At 51.4% G+C, this 16,602-nt stretch overlaps 3 gene segments (V, D, J or C); all 3 read left to right on the top strand.

Moving 5' to 3' along the window:
* Positions 1-7,309, top strand: part of LOC120602280 (immunoglobulin heavy variable 1-3-like) — a 35,320-nt gene extending 28,011 nt beyond the window's left edge. Inside the window, 3 exon segments of the V gene segment in view lie at positions 2,083-2,507; positions 7,088-7,109; positions 7,194-7,309. Coding sequence covers positions 2,083-2,507; positions 7,088-7,109; positions 7,194-7,309 — 563 coding nt within the window.
* A 1,899-nt stretch (positions 7,310-9,208) lies between these two features.
* LOC120602277 (immunoglobulin heavy variable 3-74-like) lies at positions 9,209-9,666 on the top strand (the record flags this gene model as incomplete). The annotated part of the segment is given in 2 exon segments: positions 9,209-9,257; positions 9,359-9,666. Coding segments are annotated over 2 exon segments (357 nt in total), but the record flags the coding sequence as incomplete, so codon positions are not given.
* Positions 9,667-14,259: 4,593 nt separating this feature from the next.
* Positions 14,260-14,767, top strand: LOC120602276 (immunoglobulin heavy variable 1-46-like). The segment is given in 2 exon segments: positions 14,260-14,368; positions 14,451-14,767. Coding segments are annotated over 2 exon segments (363 nt in total).
* Positions 14,768-16,602: the final 1,835 nt, after the last annotated feature.

Genomic DNA, 16,602 nt, shown 5'->3' with positions numbered 1-16,602 from the left:
CACCACTTCTCAGTATCACATTCTGTCTCATGTGCTCAAGCTGCCATCACAAACACCAATGACTGGGCAGCTTAAATGACAGAAATTCATGGTCTCACGAGATTGTGTCAGGAAGTCCAGTTACGGGGTCCAGATACCTTGATACCTGGTGAGAATCCTTTACCACAGGCAGACAGCTGACTTCTAGGTGCAATCTCATGTGCTGGAGAAAGTGAGAGATGTGTCTCTTTAGCCCCCTCTTCTCATAAGGCCACCAGTTCCAGATGATGAGGACTCACCCTACAGTCTCATTTATCCCTAACACTTCCTAAGAACCCTTCTGCCATACAGTCCATGGTGTGCTAGGTTTCACCACATGAATGGTGGGCGTACAGTTCACACATAGCAAGATCCCAGGGATAACTGTGAGCAGGTTCACTGACCAGAAGGATGTTCATCATGTTCTTGGTTATGTCGGCAAAGGCACAGCGCTTATGAGACGTCCTCACGCAGAGACCAGTGCCTCTCAGACTTGATCGTGGACCTCGTGCCCCAGCGCATCCTGGAAGCCAGGACTCCTGCGTCTCCTCCCGCCTGCTCTCGGCTCCCCCTGGGACAGAGCTCTCATGAGTTGGCTTATGTATCAGGAGTCACAGTTCCTGGTCCCGGAGTGAGGTGACACATGCACATTTTGAGTCCAGTCAGAATGGAATGATGCCTTTTCAAAGTGGGACCTCACCAGAGGTGCAACAAGTCCCTTGCTTGTTGTGCTCTACAGATTCCAGCTTCCTGGGAGAGACTTGACAATGTTCATTGATTTCACGTCCAGGGATGTCTGTGCAGGTGCCACTTACACATAATAAGATTAGATCCCTACATCTAATAACAGGTCAAAGGTCACCTCTGAGCACACATCTGGTGTGTGCATCTAATTCACTGAAAAGTGAAAGTAGATTGTGCATTGAGCCACATGGTGTGTATCTGCAGGGTTTCTGAGAAGTGTCCTTCATTACAGAATCCTAAAGAACTTGAATAATCCAGCAAGTCTCCAAGAGATTCTGGACTCAGGGAACTGCTGCCATGGTCAGTGCATTTGTCAGCCCCAGGGAAGGGGCTTCCTGGTGATTCACAAAGCCCTTGCTAAAGATCTCCCTGCACAGGAATTGGGGATGAGTGAGGACAATTCACTATATCTAGAGGTGATCCCTAAGCATATGGTGTCCCTGAGGAAGCATCCTGAGTCAGGGCAGAGACATTTAATACCATCCTAGAAACACTGTGAGCCCAGACAGGACCTTCCCCTGCAGGATGGGGGTTGGGCTTCAGGGGTCGCTCAGGACCCACCCCAGAGTGGGTGTGCGCCCAGACAGGTGCAGAGGGCTTTGGACAGGGGTTTCTCTGGGGGCCTGCGGCTTCCTCTTTCCACAGGTCATCTAAATTTCCGATAGACTGGGACTGCGGAAGTAAAAATAGATTTTCTAATCTGTCAGGACCATTTGCCACTCTTGAAATCACAATAAGAACCACACATCTGAATGTGTGGACCTGGTGGCAAGGTGTATTTTACCAGGTGTGGCATTTAAGAGACACCCTGATCCAGGAATACGAGCTATGACATCAGAGCCCAAATGCACCCGGTCTCCCCGTGTCACTCAAGGAGCATGCGCAGTGAGAAGACGTCCTGTTGGACTCGTTCCTCAGAGGGAAAAGCTCTGTCTGCCTAGAGATCAGGCCCCTGACAGGGACATATATACACAACAAGAATTTGTACCTGGGACACCATATGCTCATTGACCACGGTTTCCATGTCATCGACTTCTCTCAGGTGGGGTCAAGACTTCAGCTATGAATACTCTGCCTCATGAATATGCAAATGGACTGAGGTGCACTAGGTTAAGTAGGGACCTGTCTGTGTCCTCACAGCACCCACCATCACACCTCCCCCCACAGAGGCCCTGACAGCACCACCCTCAGCATGGACTGGAGCTGGAGCGTCCTCCTCTTGGTGGCAGTGGTGACAGGTAAGGGGATCCCCAGCCCTGGGCGGACGAGGGCACCAGGACCAGTCAGGGCTCTGCACCCACTGCTGTCTCCTCCCCACAGGTGTCCATGCCCAGGTCCAGCTGGTGCAGTCTGGGGCCGAGGTGAGGAAGCCTGGGGCCTCCGTGAAGGTCTCCTGCAAGGCTTCCGGATACACCTTCACCAGCTATGCTATGAATTGGGTGCGACAGGCACCAGGTCAAGGGCTTGAGTGGATGGGATGGGTTTACCCTAATGATGGCAGCACAAGCTACGCACAGAAATTCAAGGACCGAGTCACCATCACCGCAGACAAGTCCAGCAGCACAGCCTACATGGAGCTGAGCAGTCTGAGGCCTGAGGACACAGCCACATATTACTGTGCGACAGACACACAGTGTGACGACCCACATCCTGAGAGTGACAGAAACCCTGAGGGAGAGGGCAGCTGTGTGGGGCTGAGGAAGGAAGGGGACAATTATTCCCCTGAAGTTCTCACACAGAGTCAGGTACCAGAGATGGAGAAGAAGATCTCAAATGCTCATCTGTCATTCAGGGAAAGGTGTCACGAGTCCAGGTGTCCTGCAGGAAGATGCAGGGTCAGCATTTCCTGACAGGTCCTTATCATTTGTCATTGCTTCTGCAGAGGGCACAGCTGCACTTCCCTGGTCTGTGGATGAGGGGAGTTAGTTCAGGCATCGTCTGGGATTACGTGTTGGTGTCAGATTCAGGGTTGGAACTGCAGATCCCCCAGCCATTCCTCCTAATTTCCGCTGTTTCTGAAAATGGAATGATGCTTCAATATAGGTAAGCATAAAGACTGAAGGGTGAACTCCTACTGCCCAGTCTGAGGTCCAGCACCAGGCCATGACCTTATGGGAGGACGATCCTGACTCCTAGTAGCAAAGTCACGGTGACGGGTGAGCCAGGTTTTAGCACAGTCCACCTCAGTTTTCTCCTGCAGGGCTGAGCTCCTGAAAAGGCTCCTCCTCTGACCACAGCCTGCAGTGTCCCTGTCCCTGAGGCAGGACTGCTATCCTCACACACGGGGAGCAGTGTGGGGAGACCTTTGATGATGTGGGACCCATGTCCAGCTTGTGTGACTTCCCTGTCCCTCCTCAATCACAGTACCACACACTCGGTGTACAGTCTACACACATTGACTCCTCTCAGTCTGGAGATCAGAACAGGAAGTCAGTCTCCCTGGACAGACATCAAGATGGTGGCAGGACCACACATGACTTGGTGCTTAGGGGGGTGCCGTAGTCTGAACACGTGTGCTCCCCAAATTTACATGTTGAATTACTAACCCCACAGAGGACAGTGTTAGGAGGTGGGGTCTCTGGGAGGTGCTGGGTGATGAGTGCAGAGTCCTCGTGAAGGAGATCAGGTCCTTTCTAAATGAAGCCCCAGAGAGCATGTGTGACCCTTCCCCCCTGTGAGGACAGAGCAAGAATTACCAGATACAAACTCTTATGAGGGCTCTCATTAGTGGTGACCATGCTCGACCTTGACCTTAAATTGCCGCCTATAGAACCGTGGTAAATACAGCGATGTTGCTGATATAATACCCAGGATTCATATTCCTCCATAACAGCCTGAGCAAACTCAGACAGCGGTCTGCTTCTGTGTCTTTCCTGATTCAGGAGCCACTTTCCTTACATCCTGACTCATGCCCCGTTCTCCATGCCCACAGCCTGGAGGAAGTCACCTCACATCACTGGTCACATTGCTTCCTTCCTCTCCTGGAGTCTAATCTCCTCTGCCTCGCTCTGGCTTGAACACTATGGCTGTATTAGGAGTGTCTCAGATGAAACAGGAAGCCATTTACCTCAAGACGTCTAATGGCCCTGGAACGACAACGTGCCTTTCTCCTGGAACAGTCACAGCTTCCGAGCACAGAGCGACTGAAACAGCCCTCCGAATGCTCACATCCATCCCACAGGCCAGTTCCACTAAGCACATCCCAACATCCCCAAAGCTGACTCATTAAAGCATGACCTGAAGCCCCAAATACCAAAGAGCATCATGTCAAAGTACTAAGTGTAATCTCTAACTCAGCTGTCAGTGAGGATTTGGGTGGATGCATCCTGAGCAGAATCTCCTCCACTTGCAGAGCTGTGGTCCTAGAAGACCAGTTACCTCATTCTAAAATGCACTGCAGGGCAGGCACATGGTCACAGTCCAGACCCCTCCCTTCCTAAGAGAGGAAATGGAAGTTAGAGAGAAAGCACCAGCTGAAGATGATTCTAAGTGCATCTGAGAGAACTCCATTGGGTCTTAGGACCTGGGGATGAGCTGCTGTGGCTCAGACCCAACCTCTGGCCTTTCCCTCTGCCCTCGGATCCACCTTCCTGGGTCCTGAGGAGTCACCTGATGGAAGAGCATCCTGCTCATCACCTGTGTCCTGCCAGGAGATGATTGAGACTTGACGTTTCTTTCACTTTATTCTCTCTCTGTGACTTGAAAAATGTCCTCCAACAATTATCACATTGGAAGGAAGGTTTTAGTTAAGACAGTTGCAATTGCAGTATCGCCACAGGAGAGAGGCCGGGGCACCGCTGGGAGCAGCAGTGGCAGCTGGGGACTTGTGGCCTTGGGGTAGATGGTGGGGTCAGTTGACAGAAGTAACTGAGAGGGGACATGGTTTGCACAAGTGGGTCCATAAGTCTGTACCGGGAGGGACGCAGCACTGAATGCTGGGTAAGGGGAGGGTTCAGGTGAGTCTCTGTTTCTCTGTGGGGCTTTGAAGGAAAAGTGTACTCAGGACACCAGGGAGTCATGGGTTACGGGTTCCGGTCCTGCAGGTGGTCACGGCCTGAATGGGGTCAGGGTCTGCAGAGGGTCAGGGACTGCAGGGGGTCAGGGTCTTCAGGGGGCACAAAAACTCCATGGACTTGTGTCTCACACCAACATCTCTTACAGATCGAGACTCAGGGCTGGTTTCCTGTGTGATCTGTGGCTTCCTGTCCATGTGGCAGTTTCCAAGGGAACCTGTGTACATTTATCCTTCTCTGCTCACCCCTGACGTTTCTGAATGCACACGTGGTGTTTTGGGTTTTTTTCTTTGTAATGAGGGACACGTTTCTCACCTGCACAAAATAGTCACGTACAGAGTCCGAAATGACTCTGGCAGTTTTCACCAGGCTCAGAGTCCTGAGAACGGTCCGGGGACACCCCTGAATCCTTTCCAATCAGACTCAAACAGGAGACCCTGGTGGTGTCCCAGACACATAATACTATTGGGTCTTCTCAGGCCATGGTAGAGACCAGGCCGTTTTCAGGATATAAAACCCATTGGATTCCACCTCTAACTCTCGTGATGTCAAACGTGTACCAACATGTCTCAGCACGGGTCCTGCGTTCTTTTAATTAATCCACTCTCTTTCCCTTTAGAATTTTTTTCCTTGCATTTCCCTTAGTTTGGTCCCTAAAAATAGCGAGTGTGGTGTCTGTGCTCTAACTCTCACGACTCAGCAGCTCTACCTGGAGCTCAGGTTGGCAGCTTCAGGCACATTAGGAGAGGCAGATGGGACTTTCCCCCTCCTCACTGCACTGCACAGCCCTGTCGTCCTCCGTGTGGACACATTGGGAAGACAAACGACTATCCATAGTCAAGTGGACAAGTTGACTGGTAAACGTTAGATGCTATGGAGGACGCACCTGGTGTAGCTCCAGCTATCCCGAGGTCACCACCTGCACGTGTGCTTTGGGGAGGACCTGCAGATGGGACCCTCAGATGTGCTGTGTGATCTGGGTGCCATCAATGGAGGGGACGCACTGGGCAGGACACAGGATTTTGGGGAAGCCACAAGGACGGCCAGTCTAAAGTCTCTGGAATCCCTGAAGCTGCTGTCCATCACGAGAATCCATGCCATTCGGGTGTGTTTGGTTCAGCCCACATCAGGTTATTTAGGATAAATTCCTGAGTTAGAGAACATGGCTGACACAGTATAACAAACCCTGGACAATGCCTTGACAGCAACACCTGGATTAGTGGTGACTGAAGAAATGGACAGTGGAGCCCGGCCGTGTTTCCACAAGAAACTGACCGTTGTCTGCAGCACTCTGTGTTTTTCAGTAGAGCAGGTTCATGTCACCAAAGACATTTACAGAAGGGGTTGTGGTCAAGGCCTTACGAAAAGCAGTTTTATGGATGGATTACATTTAAAAAATGGTTTTTAATTATTTTCAAGTATATGGCCCATTTGTTAGACATTTATGCCATTTATAAAACGATCTTCCTAAGTGCCATTTCTCTCCTCTGGCTCGCCACCGAGCTGCTACATCAAGGCTAACTGCATTCCCTATGCTGTGCTCCCCACCCCCACGTCCATCTACCGACTACTCATTTGTACTTCTTTAACCCTTTACCCCATGATCAAGTTGGACTTATTCCTGGGATGCAAGGTTGGTACACAATCTGCCAATGAATTAATGTGACACTTCGCATTAGCAAATCAAAAGATAAAAAGCATATGATCATATCAATAGATGCAGAAAAAGCATTTGTCAAAATCCAGCCTCCATTTATGATAAAACCTCTCAGCATAGTGGGAATAGACGAAACATACCTCAACATACTAAGACCATACGTGACAACTCAACAGCTAACATCACACTCAATGGAGAAAGGCCAAAAGCCTTTTCTTTAAGATCAGGAACAAGACAAGGATGTCCACTTTCACCACTGCTCATCAATATGGTATTGGAAGTCTCAGCCACAGCAACATGACAGGAAAGGGAAATAAAATGTATTTGAATTGGAAAGAAAGAAAGAAAACTCATGATTTGCCAATGACATGATACTATATACAGAGAACTCTAAAGATTCCAGCAAAAAAAAACTGTTGGGAGGGATTAATTTTGCTTAAAAATCCCACTGCATGTCTTTAGGAAAACACCTACACTTGTGGGGTTACAGAAGCTGTCCGACCCTGAGAGCAGGCAGAGGGAGAGCTGGCGGGTGACGTCCCCAAGTCGTCCTGCAGTGGGAGGAGGGTCCAGCACGTCATCCCTCCAAATTATCACTTCGAGGACGTCTAAGTCCCTCAGCAATGGCTCTCCCCAGTGTCCCCTCTGTTCCCAGTCCCAGCAGAAGAGGCTCACAGGTGTGTGCTGCCAGCACTAGCCAGGTGATGGGATTAGAGGAGCAGCAGCTGGACCTGTCCTATGGGGCCCCCCTCTCCGTGGAGGTGACGGCTTCCTTAGGACCAATGCACTGTGCTTGGAGTTTGTGTCAGGAAACATGGTTGTGCTTGTTATCGTGGAGGATGTAAAGGATCAAACGTACGGCCTTCGGACAGTTTAGACTCATCTCTGTTGTCCTTCACCACGAGCAGTCAGGGGGCGGAGCCTGACCTGCCTCCCTTGTCGTAGAAAGAGCTTCAGCTGAGCGTCCGATTCCCTTCTCCTCATTGTACCTTCCACAGAACAGCAGGAGAAACACGTCACACAAGTTCCCCACCGTCCATAACAAGAACCGCCTCCCTCCAGGTTCCACTAAGAAGGTTCCGGCACCATCTGAGCACCCGTCACGATGGCCGTTGTCACCGACATCTCTGCATCTGCTCAGGACGGCTGAGGTTTCCTCCACGAAGACTGAGGCTGCTCCCCAGCTCCCGTCTTTATCTCTGAGCTCCCCCCAGATCCTCCTCTAAAGACTCGTCCACAGAATGGAGGCTTCTTCTAACACGCATCTCAGCACCGTTCCAGCATCTTTGCCAAGCCCGGTTCCAACGCAGCATCCAGTTTGATGTATATATTACGGGAGCACCTCCATCTCTCTGTACCGATTGCATAGTCCATGTGAGCTGCTATAAAAAGTAACAGAGATGAAGAGGCTTAATGAGACAGCTGGAATTAACTTCACACAGTCCTGGGGGAGAGAATCCATGGTAAAGACCACAGACTCAGCATCTTGAGGTCTCGCTTCCCGGTTCACACAAGGCCTTCTGTGCCCTCAATGAGAGAAGTGCTCCCAGACATTTAAGACACTGGCTTTTTGAATAATTAACTGTTTCTCGTTGAGCTTTTCTTCTTTCTAGGGCTGTGCCCTCTGGACACCTATCAAAAGGGCAGACCAATTATGATCTCATATTTTTCTCGGGCACCTGAGTATCCAGCCCTCGGGGTACAGCATCTATGATGTCACATAGCTGATATTTTGAAGGGAATTTACTGCTTAGCACTTAGTGCAGCTAGCTTGTCACTGTGGCTGCGTGTCATAAGAAGAATAACATTTTCTCAGGTCTCTCCATCTACAGGCTGAGCATTGGCTTTCCTCGTAGAGCCCAGGGAAAAGGGACACACCAAAACCCCTCAGCAGGTGCGCGGACTCACGCGGCGCGGACGCACTCATCGGAAGGAGATTCAGCACTGACGCGTGTGACTTCGCGTCACACCACACGCTGCCTTTCCAATTATGACGCTGAGGCTGTAACATGGACATCATGTATGTGTGTGCGATTCCAACTGTACACGTCATCCTGGTGTGGCTGTGGCAGACAGAGCTGTACCACAGCAAGACGACTACAATCCAAGTGCAGTTACCACTGGACAGAGAAAGTTAGAGCCACAGAGAGTGACACTCAGATGGGCCCGACGCCTGCAATACACCTGTGACCCTGGTTCTCACACGTGCTGTCCGTTAGCCCTGGAAGGCAGCTAATCCCACACGCGCTCATGCAGGACGCAGACCTGCACCTCACTGAGCACGTCCACTCTCTCTTTGAGGTGGCCCAGGGGAGTAGTGGGGTGCAGGGCGGAGCGTGCAGGGCCAGACACATGAGTTTACTCTTACACTTGTGCACTCTCGACACCACCGAGCTCTCTGTGATCCTGTTTGGCCTTGTTCACCTGTGATGCAGGTAAATGATATCACATCCCGTGACTTACGTGCATGAATAAAATGAAATAAGATGATGGTGCTAAGTGTTTAAGTAACACATGTCACAGTAAAAGTCATATTTCACCAAACAATCTCATTGTCACTATGTGCTCAGGTATATCCAGGCCTGCTCTGGGTCTCTGCCCTCTTGTCGGTCCCCAACCCCAGAGCTCTTTATACAGTCAGAGCACATGCAAATAGGGCCCCTCTGCTGATAAAAGCCAGCCCAGCCCCGAGTCTGCAGCTCTAGGACAGGAGCCCAGCCCAAAGATTCCCAGGTGTCTCCATTCCAGGATCAGGTCTGAACACGCACGACGCACCATGGGATCACCTGGGATCCGCTGGGTTTTCCTCGTCGCTGTTTTACAAGGTGATTGATGGGGAACAAGGGACACTGAGTACGTGAGTGCGTGTGAGTGAGGAACAGGGATGTGTGACATTTTCCTCACCCTGACGTGTCTGTGTTCACAGGTATCCAGTGTGAGGTGCAGCTGGTGGAGTCTGGGGGAGACGTGGTGCAGCCAGGGGGGTCTCTGCGACTCTCCTGTGTGGCTTCTCGATTCACATTCAGTAGCTACTACATGTATTGGGTCCGCCAGGCTCCGGGAAAGGGGCTGGAGTGGGTCTCATACATTAGTAGTGATGGCAGCAGCACAAACTACGTTGACTACGTGAAGGGCAGATTCGCCATCTCCAGAGACAACGCCAAGAACACGCTGTATCTGCAAATGAGCAGCCTGAAGCCTGAGGACACGGCCGTGTATTACTGTGCGAGAGACACAGTGAGGGGACTTCAGTGTGAGCCCAGTCACAAACCTCCCTGAGGGAGACAGGAGGGTTGCTCAGGACACCAGGGGGCGCTCAGGGCACACACAGCACAGCACACACAGACCAGTCCAGCAGCAGGTGCACAGGGAGCTGGGGAAGGGGCTTCCTGTTGGGAGCAGCGATTTCCTCTCATTCCTCTCAGCTGCCTCCCAGGAGAATTACTGCTTCTTTGTGGCTCTAATTTTCCACATTCTCACACAGATGAGAAATGAAGAAGTAACCTGTCTGCAGACGGCATATCAGCAGTGCCTGGGGACCTTTCCTGCAGCAGCTTTCAATGTGTTTTTTCTGATTACTTGACAGAGAGACCCCCTGAGGGCTTTGTGTGCCTGAGGCTGGTTCTGTTTTTCACACAGAGAGACACAGCACAGTGCAGGGACCTGTGTGCTGAGCTCAGGCTCTGCCCCCGACAGACACATGCTGTCCCCACATGGGCCTCCCTTCAGACAGGACACGTGGCCACAGGGGTAGAATCAGCCCCCCAGGACTCTATCCAATGCCATTTCTGTCCTGCCTACAACACAGTACCCTCCAGGTCTTCACTTACTCAGGTGGATTTTGAAATCCTCCCAACATGACCAGTTGTCATCTACTGTCCTAATTTCACTAAGTGAGCTCCATGAAGCTGGATCGCAGCTCAATCTCACAGACTCCGCCCAGACCAGTCACAGAAGAGGGATTTCGTGCATATATGGCATTCACCTGTCCCTAGTTCATCTGTTATCGTTAATATAACTCGTTTGTCCATTTGTTGACCCCCAGGCAGGTTATACTCAGGGAGTCTAAAGGTGACTTGCTTACCCTACGTGTCATGCACACTTATGATTCAAGGTCACATCGGCACTACTAAAGGACAGTTCTGTGTCAGGTGGGGACACAGCTGGCTACTGACCATTTGACACCACTAAGAACTCAGAAACCTTATGAGAGAGGACATCGTGATGGACGCACCTATACAGAGCACTGTGTTGGACACCTCATCGGTGACTATGGTGAGACAGGGAGAGGGAACTCGTTGGATGTGCCTGTCAGTTCTCATGTCTCTTCTTTTCCCAACGTTCCTGTCCTAGTGGGGTGGGACCACCACACCATGCCCTCACCTAGCCGTTCCTGCCTCCTGAAAGCCCAGTTTTAAATACCATCATTCAGAATGCAAACTCCAACATGCGAAGTTTGAGGGTCACAATTCAGTCCATAAAATTACACCTGTGGACTCCAAAATCCACGGCTCTCCCTCATGTAAAATGAACTCTAATCCAACATCCACAAATGTCTTACTCGTTACAGCATCAACTTAGAGTCTAATGTGCAAATTCTCATCTAAACATCATCTCATCAGATCCTGGTGGATCTTGACGTATGATTCATCCTGAAGCGAATGTCCTCTCAAAGTATGGCCTTCAAAATGTGACGATGGGGCAGCCAGAGGGTAGACATTCCCATCCCGAAAGGGATAAAGAGGAAAGAGAGATTAGGGGGTCAACGCTGGTCCACACCCCAGCAAGGCAATCCCGCCAGGCCTAAAGGTTGGAGATGGTCCGCTCCGGCTGGATGCCCCCACTCTGTACCCTCCGGATGGCGGTCCCACCTTGCGGACCCACTGAGGTGATGACTCACGCTCTGTGCCCCAAAGAGAAGTCTCGCTGCAGCTCTGCTGGGCTGTGGTCACACCTGCATGCTCCGCTAGGTGGCAGTAACACCTGAGCTTGGCTTGGAGGTCATGTGACCTGTTAAATCTAATGCGGTGGCTGAAGACTCTGAAAGCAAGGAGTCCTCCCTGATGGTCTCAAGTCTCCTCCAAGGCCGTTCTTCCCTTTTCTTAAACAGACTGTGTCCTCACAGCCAAAGTGGCTTATGATCCTTCTCTGTAGAATCCAAGAGGCCTGACCACCTTCCTCCATTCTGCCCCACGAGTGCATCCCATTTACTTCAGAATGACAGTGTTTGTGCTGGAAGAACCACAGTTCTAATCCTGGCTGGAGCAGCGATGGCTGATGAAACCTGCTGGTCATGCCCATGAATTTTGCTATCAAATTGTTTTTCAACAACATCTTTCCTTCCTGCTTCATAAGAAACGTCACACTTCTGGCTGCATGGATGGGCTGGCACCTTTCAAGTCCCCGAGTTCTGATTAGCACTAGATGTCCACTGCCATCTCCGATCCATCAGCCTTCACACATATTTCACTAGAAGCAGCAGGAAGAACCAACCAGTCCTGCCCTTGCTTAGAAATCCCCACAGCTAAATACACACTTTCCCTGCTCACAGCTCTACCTTCCCCCAAACCCAAACCCACCAGTCAAGCTCTTTGACACTTCGTGACAAGGTCACATTTCCTGCAGAACCCGGGCCATGTTTCTCATTTCCATGGACACCTCACCAGAACGGCTCCCAATGTTGACACCCCAACCACCTCTGTCCTTGTGACTGTGTTCGCTTCCCCCAGAGTGTGGGAGCTTCCTCCACGGCTCTCCCGTCCTCTCTCTGAGCTCTCTGCACAACCACCCGTAACACCCCTCACAGCAAGCTTGGAATTTTCTACCAGGCACTTAAAAGTCTCCCACCTCCTACCCATCATCTGGTTCCAATCCACTTATACCATCTTTGGTGTTTATTCCAGCAGCACCCCAGTACCACAGTCTGTCTCATGTGCTGCCATCGCAAAGACTAAAGACTAGGGAGCTTAGATGACAGTAATTTATTGTCTCATGTGATGGAGTCAGGAAGTCAAGTTACAGGGTCCAGATACATCGATACCTGGTGAGAATACTTCCCCACAGGCGGACAGCTGACATCTAGGTGCAATCTCACGTGCTGGAGAAAGTGAGAGATGTGTCCCTTTTGCCCCCTCTTCCCATAAGGCCACCAGGTCCAGTGGATGAGGACTCACCCTACAGTCTCATTTATCCCTGACACTTCCTAAGAACCCTTCTGCCATACAGTCCATGGTGTGCTAGGTTTCACCACATGAATGGTGGGCGTACAGTTCACACATAGCAAGATCCCAGGGTTAACTGTGAGAGGGTTCACTGACCAGAGGATGTTCATCACCTTCCTGGTTATGTCGGCACAGGCACAGGCTCCTGACAGCAGTGCTTACGAGACGTCCTCACGCAGAGACCAGTGCCGCTCAGACGTGATCGTGGACCTCGTGTCCCAGCGCATCCTGGAAGCCAGGACTCCTGCGTCTCCTCCCACCTGCTCTCAGCTCCCCCTGGGACAGAGCTCTCATGGGTTGGCTCATGTTTCATGGGTGACAGTTCCTGGTGTGGGTTTGCAGTTGCATCTGCTGGGTCCACCCAGTGGCATGAATACCCTTTATAATGGGGCATCACCGGAGGTCAAACAGGTCCCTTGGCTGTAGTATGTTCTGAATTCTAATTTCCTGGGAGAGACTTGACATTGCCCAGATGTTCAGTGATTTCATGTCCAGTGATGTCAGTCCAGGGGCCACTTACACTTGGTGAGATCGATCCCTACATCTAGTAACAGCACAAATAGAACCTCTGAGGGAACCTCTGCTGTGTGTGTCTAATGTACTGAATAATAAAAGTGGACTTTGTTTCAAGCCAGATGTTCTGTATCTGCATGTATTTTAAGATGTAACCTTCAAACAGAGGGACCTAAAGGATAGAGAATCTCCCTCAAACCCTCGAGACCTTCTAAACTCAGGGAAGAGCTAACTGTGTCAGGCCTCTGTCAGCCCCAGGGCAGGGGCTCCCTGGAGGTTCACAAAGCCCTTGCTTAGGATCTCCCTGCACCGGAATTGGGAGCGAGCGAGGCCAATTCACTATATCAAGAGGTGAAGCCAAAAGCATATGGTGTCCCTGAGGGAGCATCCTGAAGTCAGGGCACAGACACTGTGAGGTCATGCCCTCTGAGCCCAGACAGGACCCTCCCCTGCAGCATGGGGGGCTGGGCTGCAGGGGGCGCTCAGGACTCAGGGCGCAAGGATTGTGCACCCAGAGTAGGTGCAGAGGGAGTGGGCGAAGGGATTCCTCTGTGGGCCTGGGGCTTCCTCTTTCCACAAATCGTCTAAATTTCCAGTTAGACAGAGATGGCAGAAGCAAAAATAGATGTTCTATTCCACAGGACCGTTTGCCAATCTTGAGAAGGCAATGAGAACCACACACCAAGGGGCAGGTCTGAAGCTTCTAGACATCTGAATTGTGAGGAGCTGGTGGCAGGGTGTGTTTTACCAGGTGTGACATTTAAGAGACACCCTGACCCAGGAATACGAGGTGTGACATCAGAGCCCAGATAGATCCAGTCTCCCTATGTCACTCAAGGAGCATGCACAGTGAGGAGACGTCCTGTCAGACTCGATCCTCAGAGGGAAAAGCTCTGTCTTCAAAGAGATCAGGCACCAGACAGGGGCACATATGCATGACAAGCATTTGTACCTGGGACTTCATGTGCTCATTGACCATGCTTTCCATGTCATCGACTTCTCTCAGGTCGGACCAACTCTTCAGCTATGAATACTCTGCCTCATGAATGTGCAAATGAGCTGAGGTCAATCAGATTAAGTAGGGACCTGTCTGTGTCCTCACAGCACCCACCATCACGCCTTCCCCCACAGAGGCCCTGACAGCACCACCCTCAGCATGGACTGGAGCTGGAGCGTCCTCCTCCTGGTGGCAGTGGCCACAGGTAAGGGGATCCCCAGCCCTGGGCCGATGAGGAAACCAAGGCCAGTCAGGGCTCTGCACCCACTGCTGTCTCCTCTCCACAGGTGTCCACGCCCAGGTCCAGCTGGTGCAGTCTGGGGCCGAGGTGAGGAAGCCTGGGGCCTCCGTGAAGGTCTCCTGCAAGGCTTCCGGATACACCTTCACCAGCTACTATATGCACTGGGTGCGACAGGCACCAGGACAAGGGCTTGAGTGGATGGGAGAGGTTAACCCTAACAGTGGTAGCACAAACTACGCACAGAAGTTCAGGGGCAGAGTCACCATCACCGCAGACAAGTCCACCAGCACAGCCTACATGGAGCTGAGCAGTCTGAGGCCTGAGGACACGGCCACATATTACTGTGCGAGAGACACAGTGTGACGACCCACATCCTGCGAGTGACAGAAACCCTGAGGGAGAGGGCAGCTGTGTGGGGCTCAGGAAGGAAGGGAACAGTGTCCTCTGACTTCCTCACACAGAGACAGAAACCTGACAATATAAGTGACACTCTCTCGAGCACACCCGGCACTCAGGGAAAGATGTCAGGAGTCCAGGTGTCCTGCAGGAAGATGAGGGACAGCGTTTCTTGAAAGATCCCTGTCATTTGTCATTGCTTCTTCAGAGGGCACATATGCACCACCCTGGTCTCTGGATGAGGGAGTTAGTTCAGGCATCATCTGGGATTACGTGTTGGTGTCAGATTCAGGGTTTGGACTGCAGATCCACCGGCCATTCCTCCCACGTTCCCCTGTTTCTGAAAAGGGAATGATGCTTCAATATAGAAAAGTATAAACAGTGAAGGGTGAACGCCTACTGCCCAGTCTGAGTCCAGCACCAGGCACATGACCTTCTGGGAGGACGATCCTGACTCCTGGTAGCAAAGTCACAGTGACGGGTGAGCCAGGTTCTAGCACAGTCCACCTCAGTTTGCTCCTGCAGGGCTGAGCTCCTGAAGAAGCTCTTCCCCTCCTACCACAGCCTCCTGTGTCCCTGTCCCTGGGGCAGGACTGCTGTCCTCACACACGGGGAGCACTGTGGGGAGACCTTTGATGATGTGGGACCCACGTCCAGCCTTGTGACTTCCCTGTCCCTGCTGAATCACATTATCACACACTCAGAGTACAGTCTACACACATTGACTTTCACAGTCTGGCGGTCAGAGCAAAAAGTCAGTCTCCCTGGACAGACTTCAAGGTGCTGGCAGGACCACAGATGCTCAGAGGTTTAGGGGGGCTGGATTTGAACACGTGTGCTCCTCAACATTACATATTGAAATTTTATCCCCACAAAAGACCGTGTTAGTGGGTGCGGTGTTTGGAAGGCGCTGGATGACAAGGCCAGGGTTCTCATGAAGTGGATTAGCACCTGACTAAATCAGGCCGCAGAGACCATGCATGTCACTTCTTCCACCCGAGGACACAGCAAGAGCAAACCAGATATGACCCAGGAAGAGGATCCTCCCCAATGGTGACCATGCTGGCACCTCGATCCTGGATTCCCACCTCTTGAACCTTGAGAAGTGAATGGTTGTTAACATTAAATTACTCAGAAGGTTTTGTTCTCTTACTGCAGCCTGAGCAAACTCAGACAGTGGTCTGCTGCTGTGTCTTTCCTGGTTTAAGAGCCGCTTTCCTTACATCCTGACTCATGCCCCGTTCTCCAGCCCCACAGCCTGGAGGAAGTCACCTCACGTCACTGGTCACATTGCATCTTTCCTCTCCTGGAGTCTAATCTCCTCTGCCTCGCTCTGGTGTGAACACTGGTGGCTGTATTAGGAGTGTCTCAGATAAAACAGGAAGCCATTTACCTCAAGATGTCTAATGGCCCTGGAATGGCAACGTGCCTTTTCCCCTGGAACAGTTAGAGCTTCCGAGCACAGAGCGACTGAAACAGCCCTCCGAATGCTCACATCCATCCCACAGGCCAGTTCCACTGAGCACATCCCAACATCCCCAAAGCTGACTCATTAAAGCATGACCTGAAGCCCCAAAATACCGAAGAGCATCGTGTCCAAAGTCCCGAGTGTAATCTCTAAGTCAGCTGTCAGTGAGGATTCGGGTGCATGCATCCTGGGGCATAACCCTCTCCACCTGTAGACCTGTGGTCCTAGAAGACAAATTACCTCATTCTAAAATGTACTTTAGGGCAGGCACATGGTCACAGTCCACACATCTCCCTTCCTAAGAGAGGAAATGGAAGTTAGAGAGAAAGCACCA

Source organism: Pteropus medius, unplaced genomic scaffold (genome assembly GCF_902729225.1).
Source record: "Pteropus medius unplaced genomic scaffold, Ma_sr-lr_union100, whole genome shotgun sequence".
Taxonomy (NCBI): Eukaryota; Metazoa; Chordata; class Mammalia; order Chiroptera; family Pteropodidae; genus Pteropus; species Pteropus medius.
The sequence above is the reverse complement of the archived record's forward strand: the minus strand, read 5'-3'. Positions and strand labels throughout refer to the sequence as shown.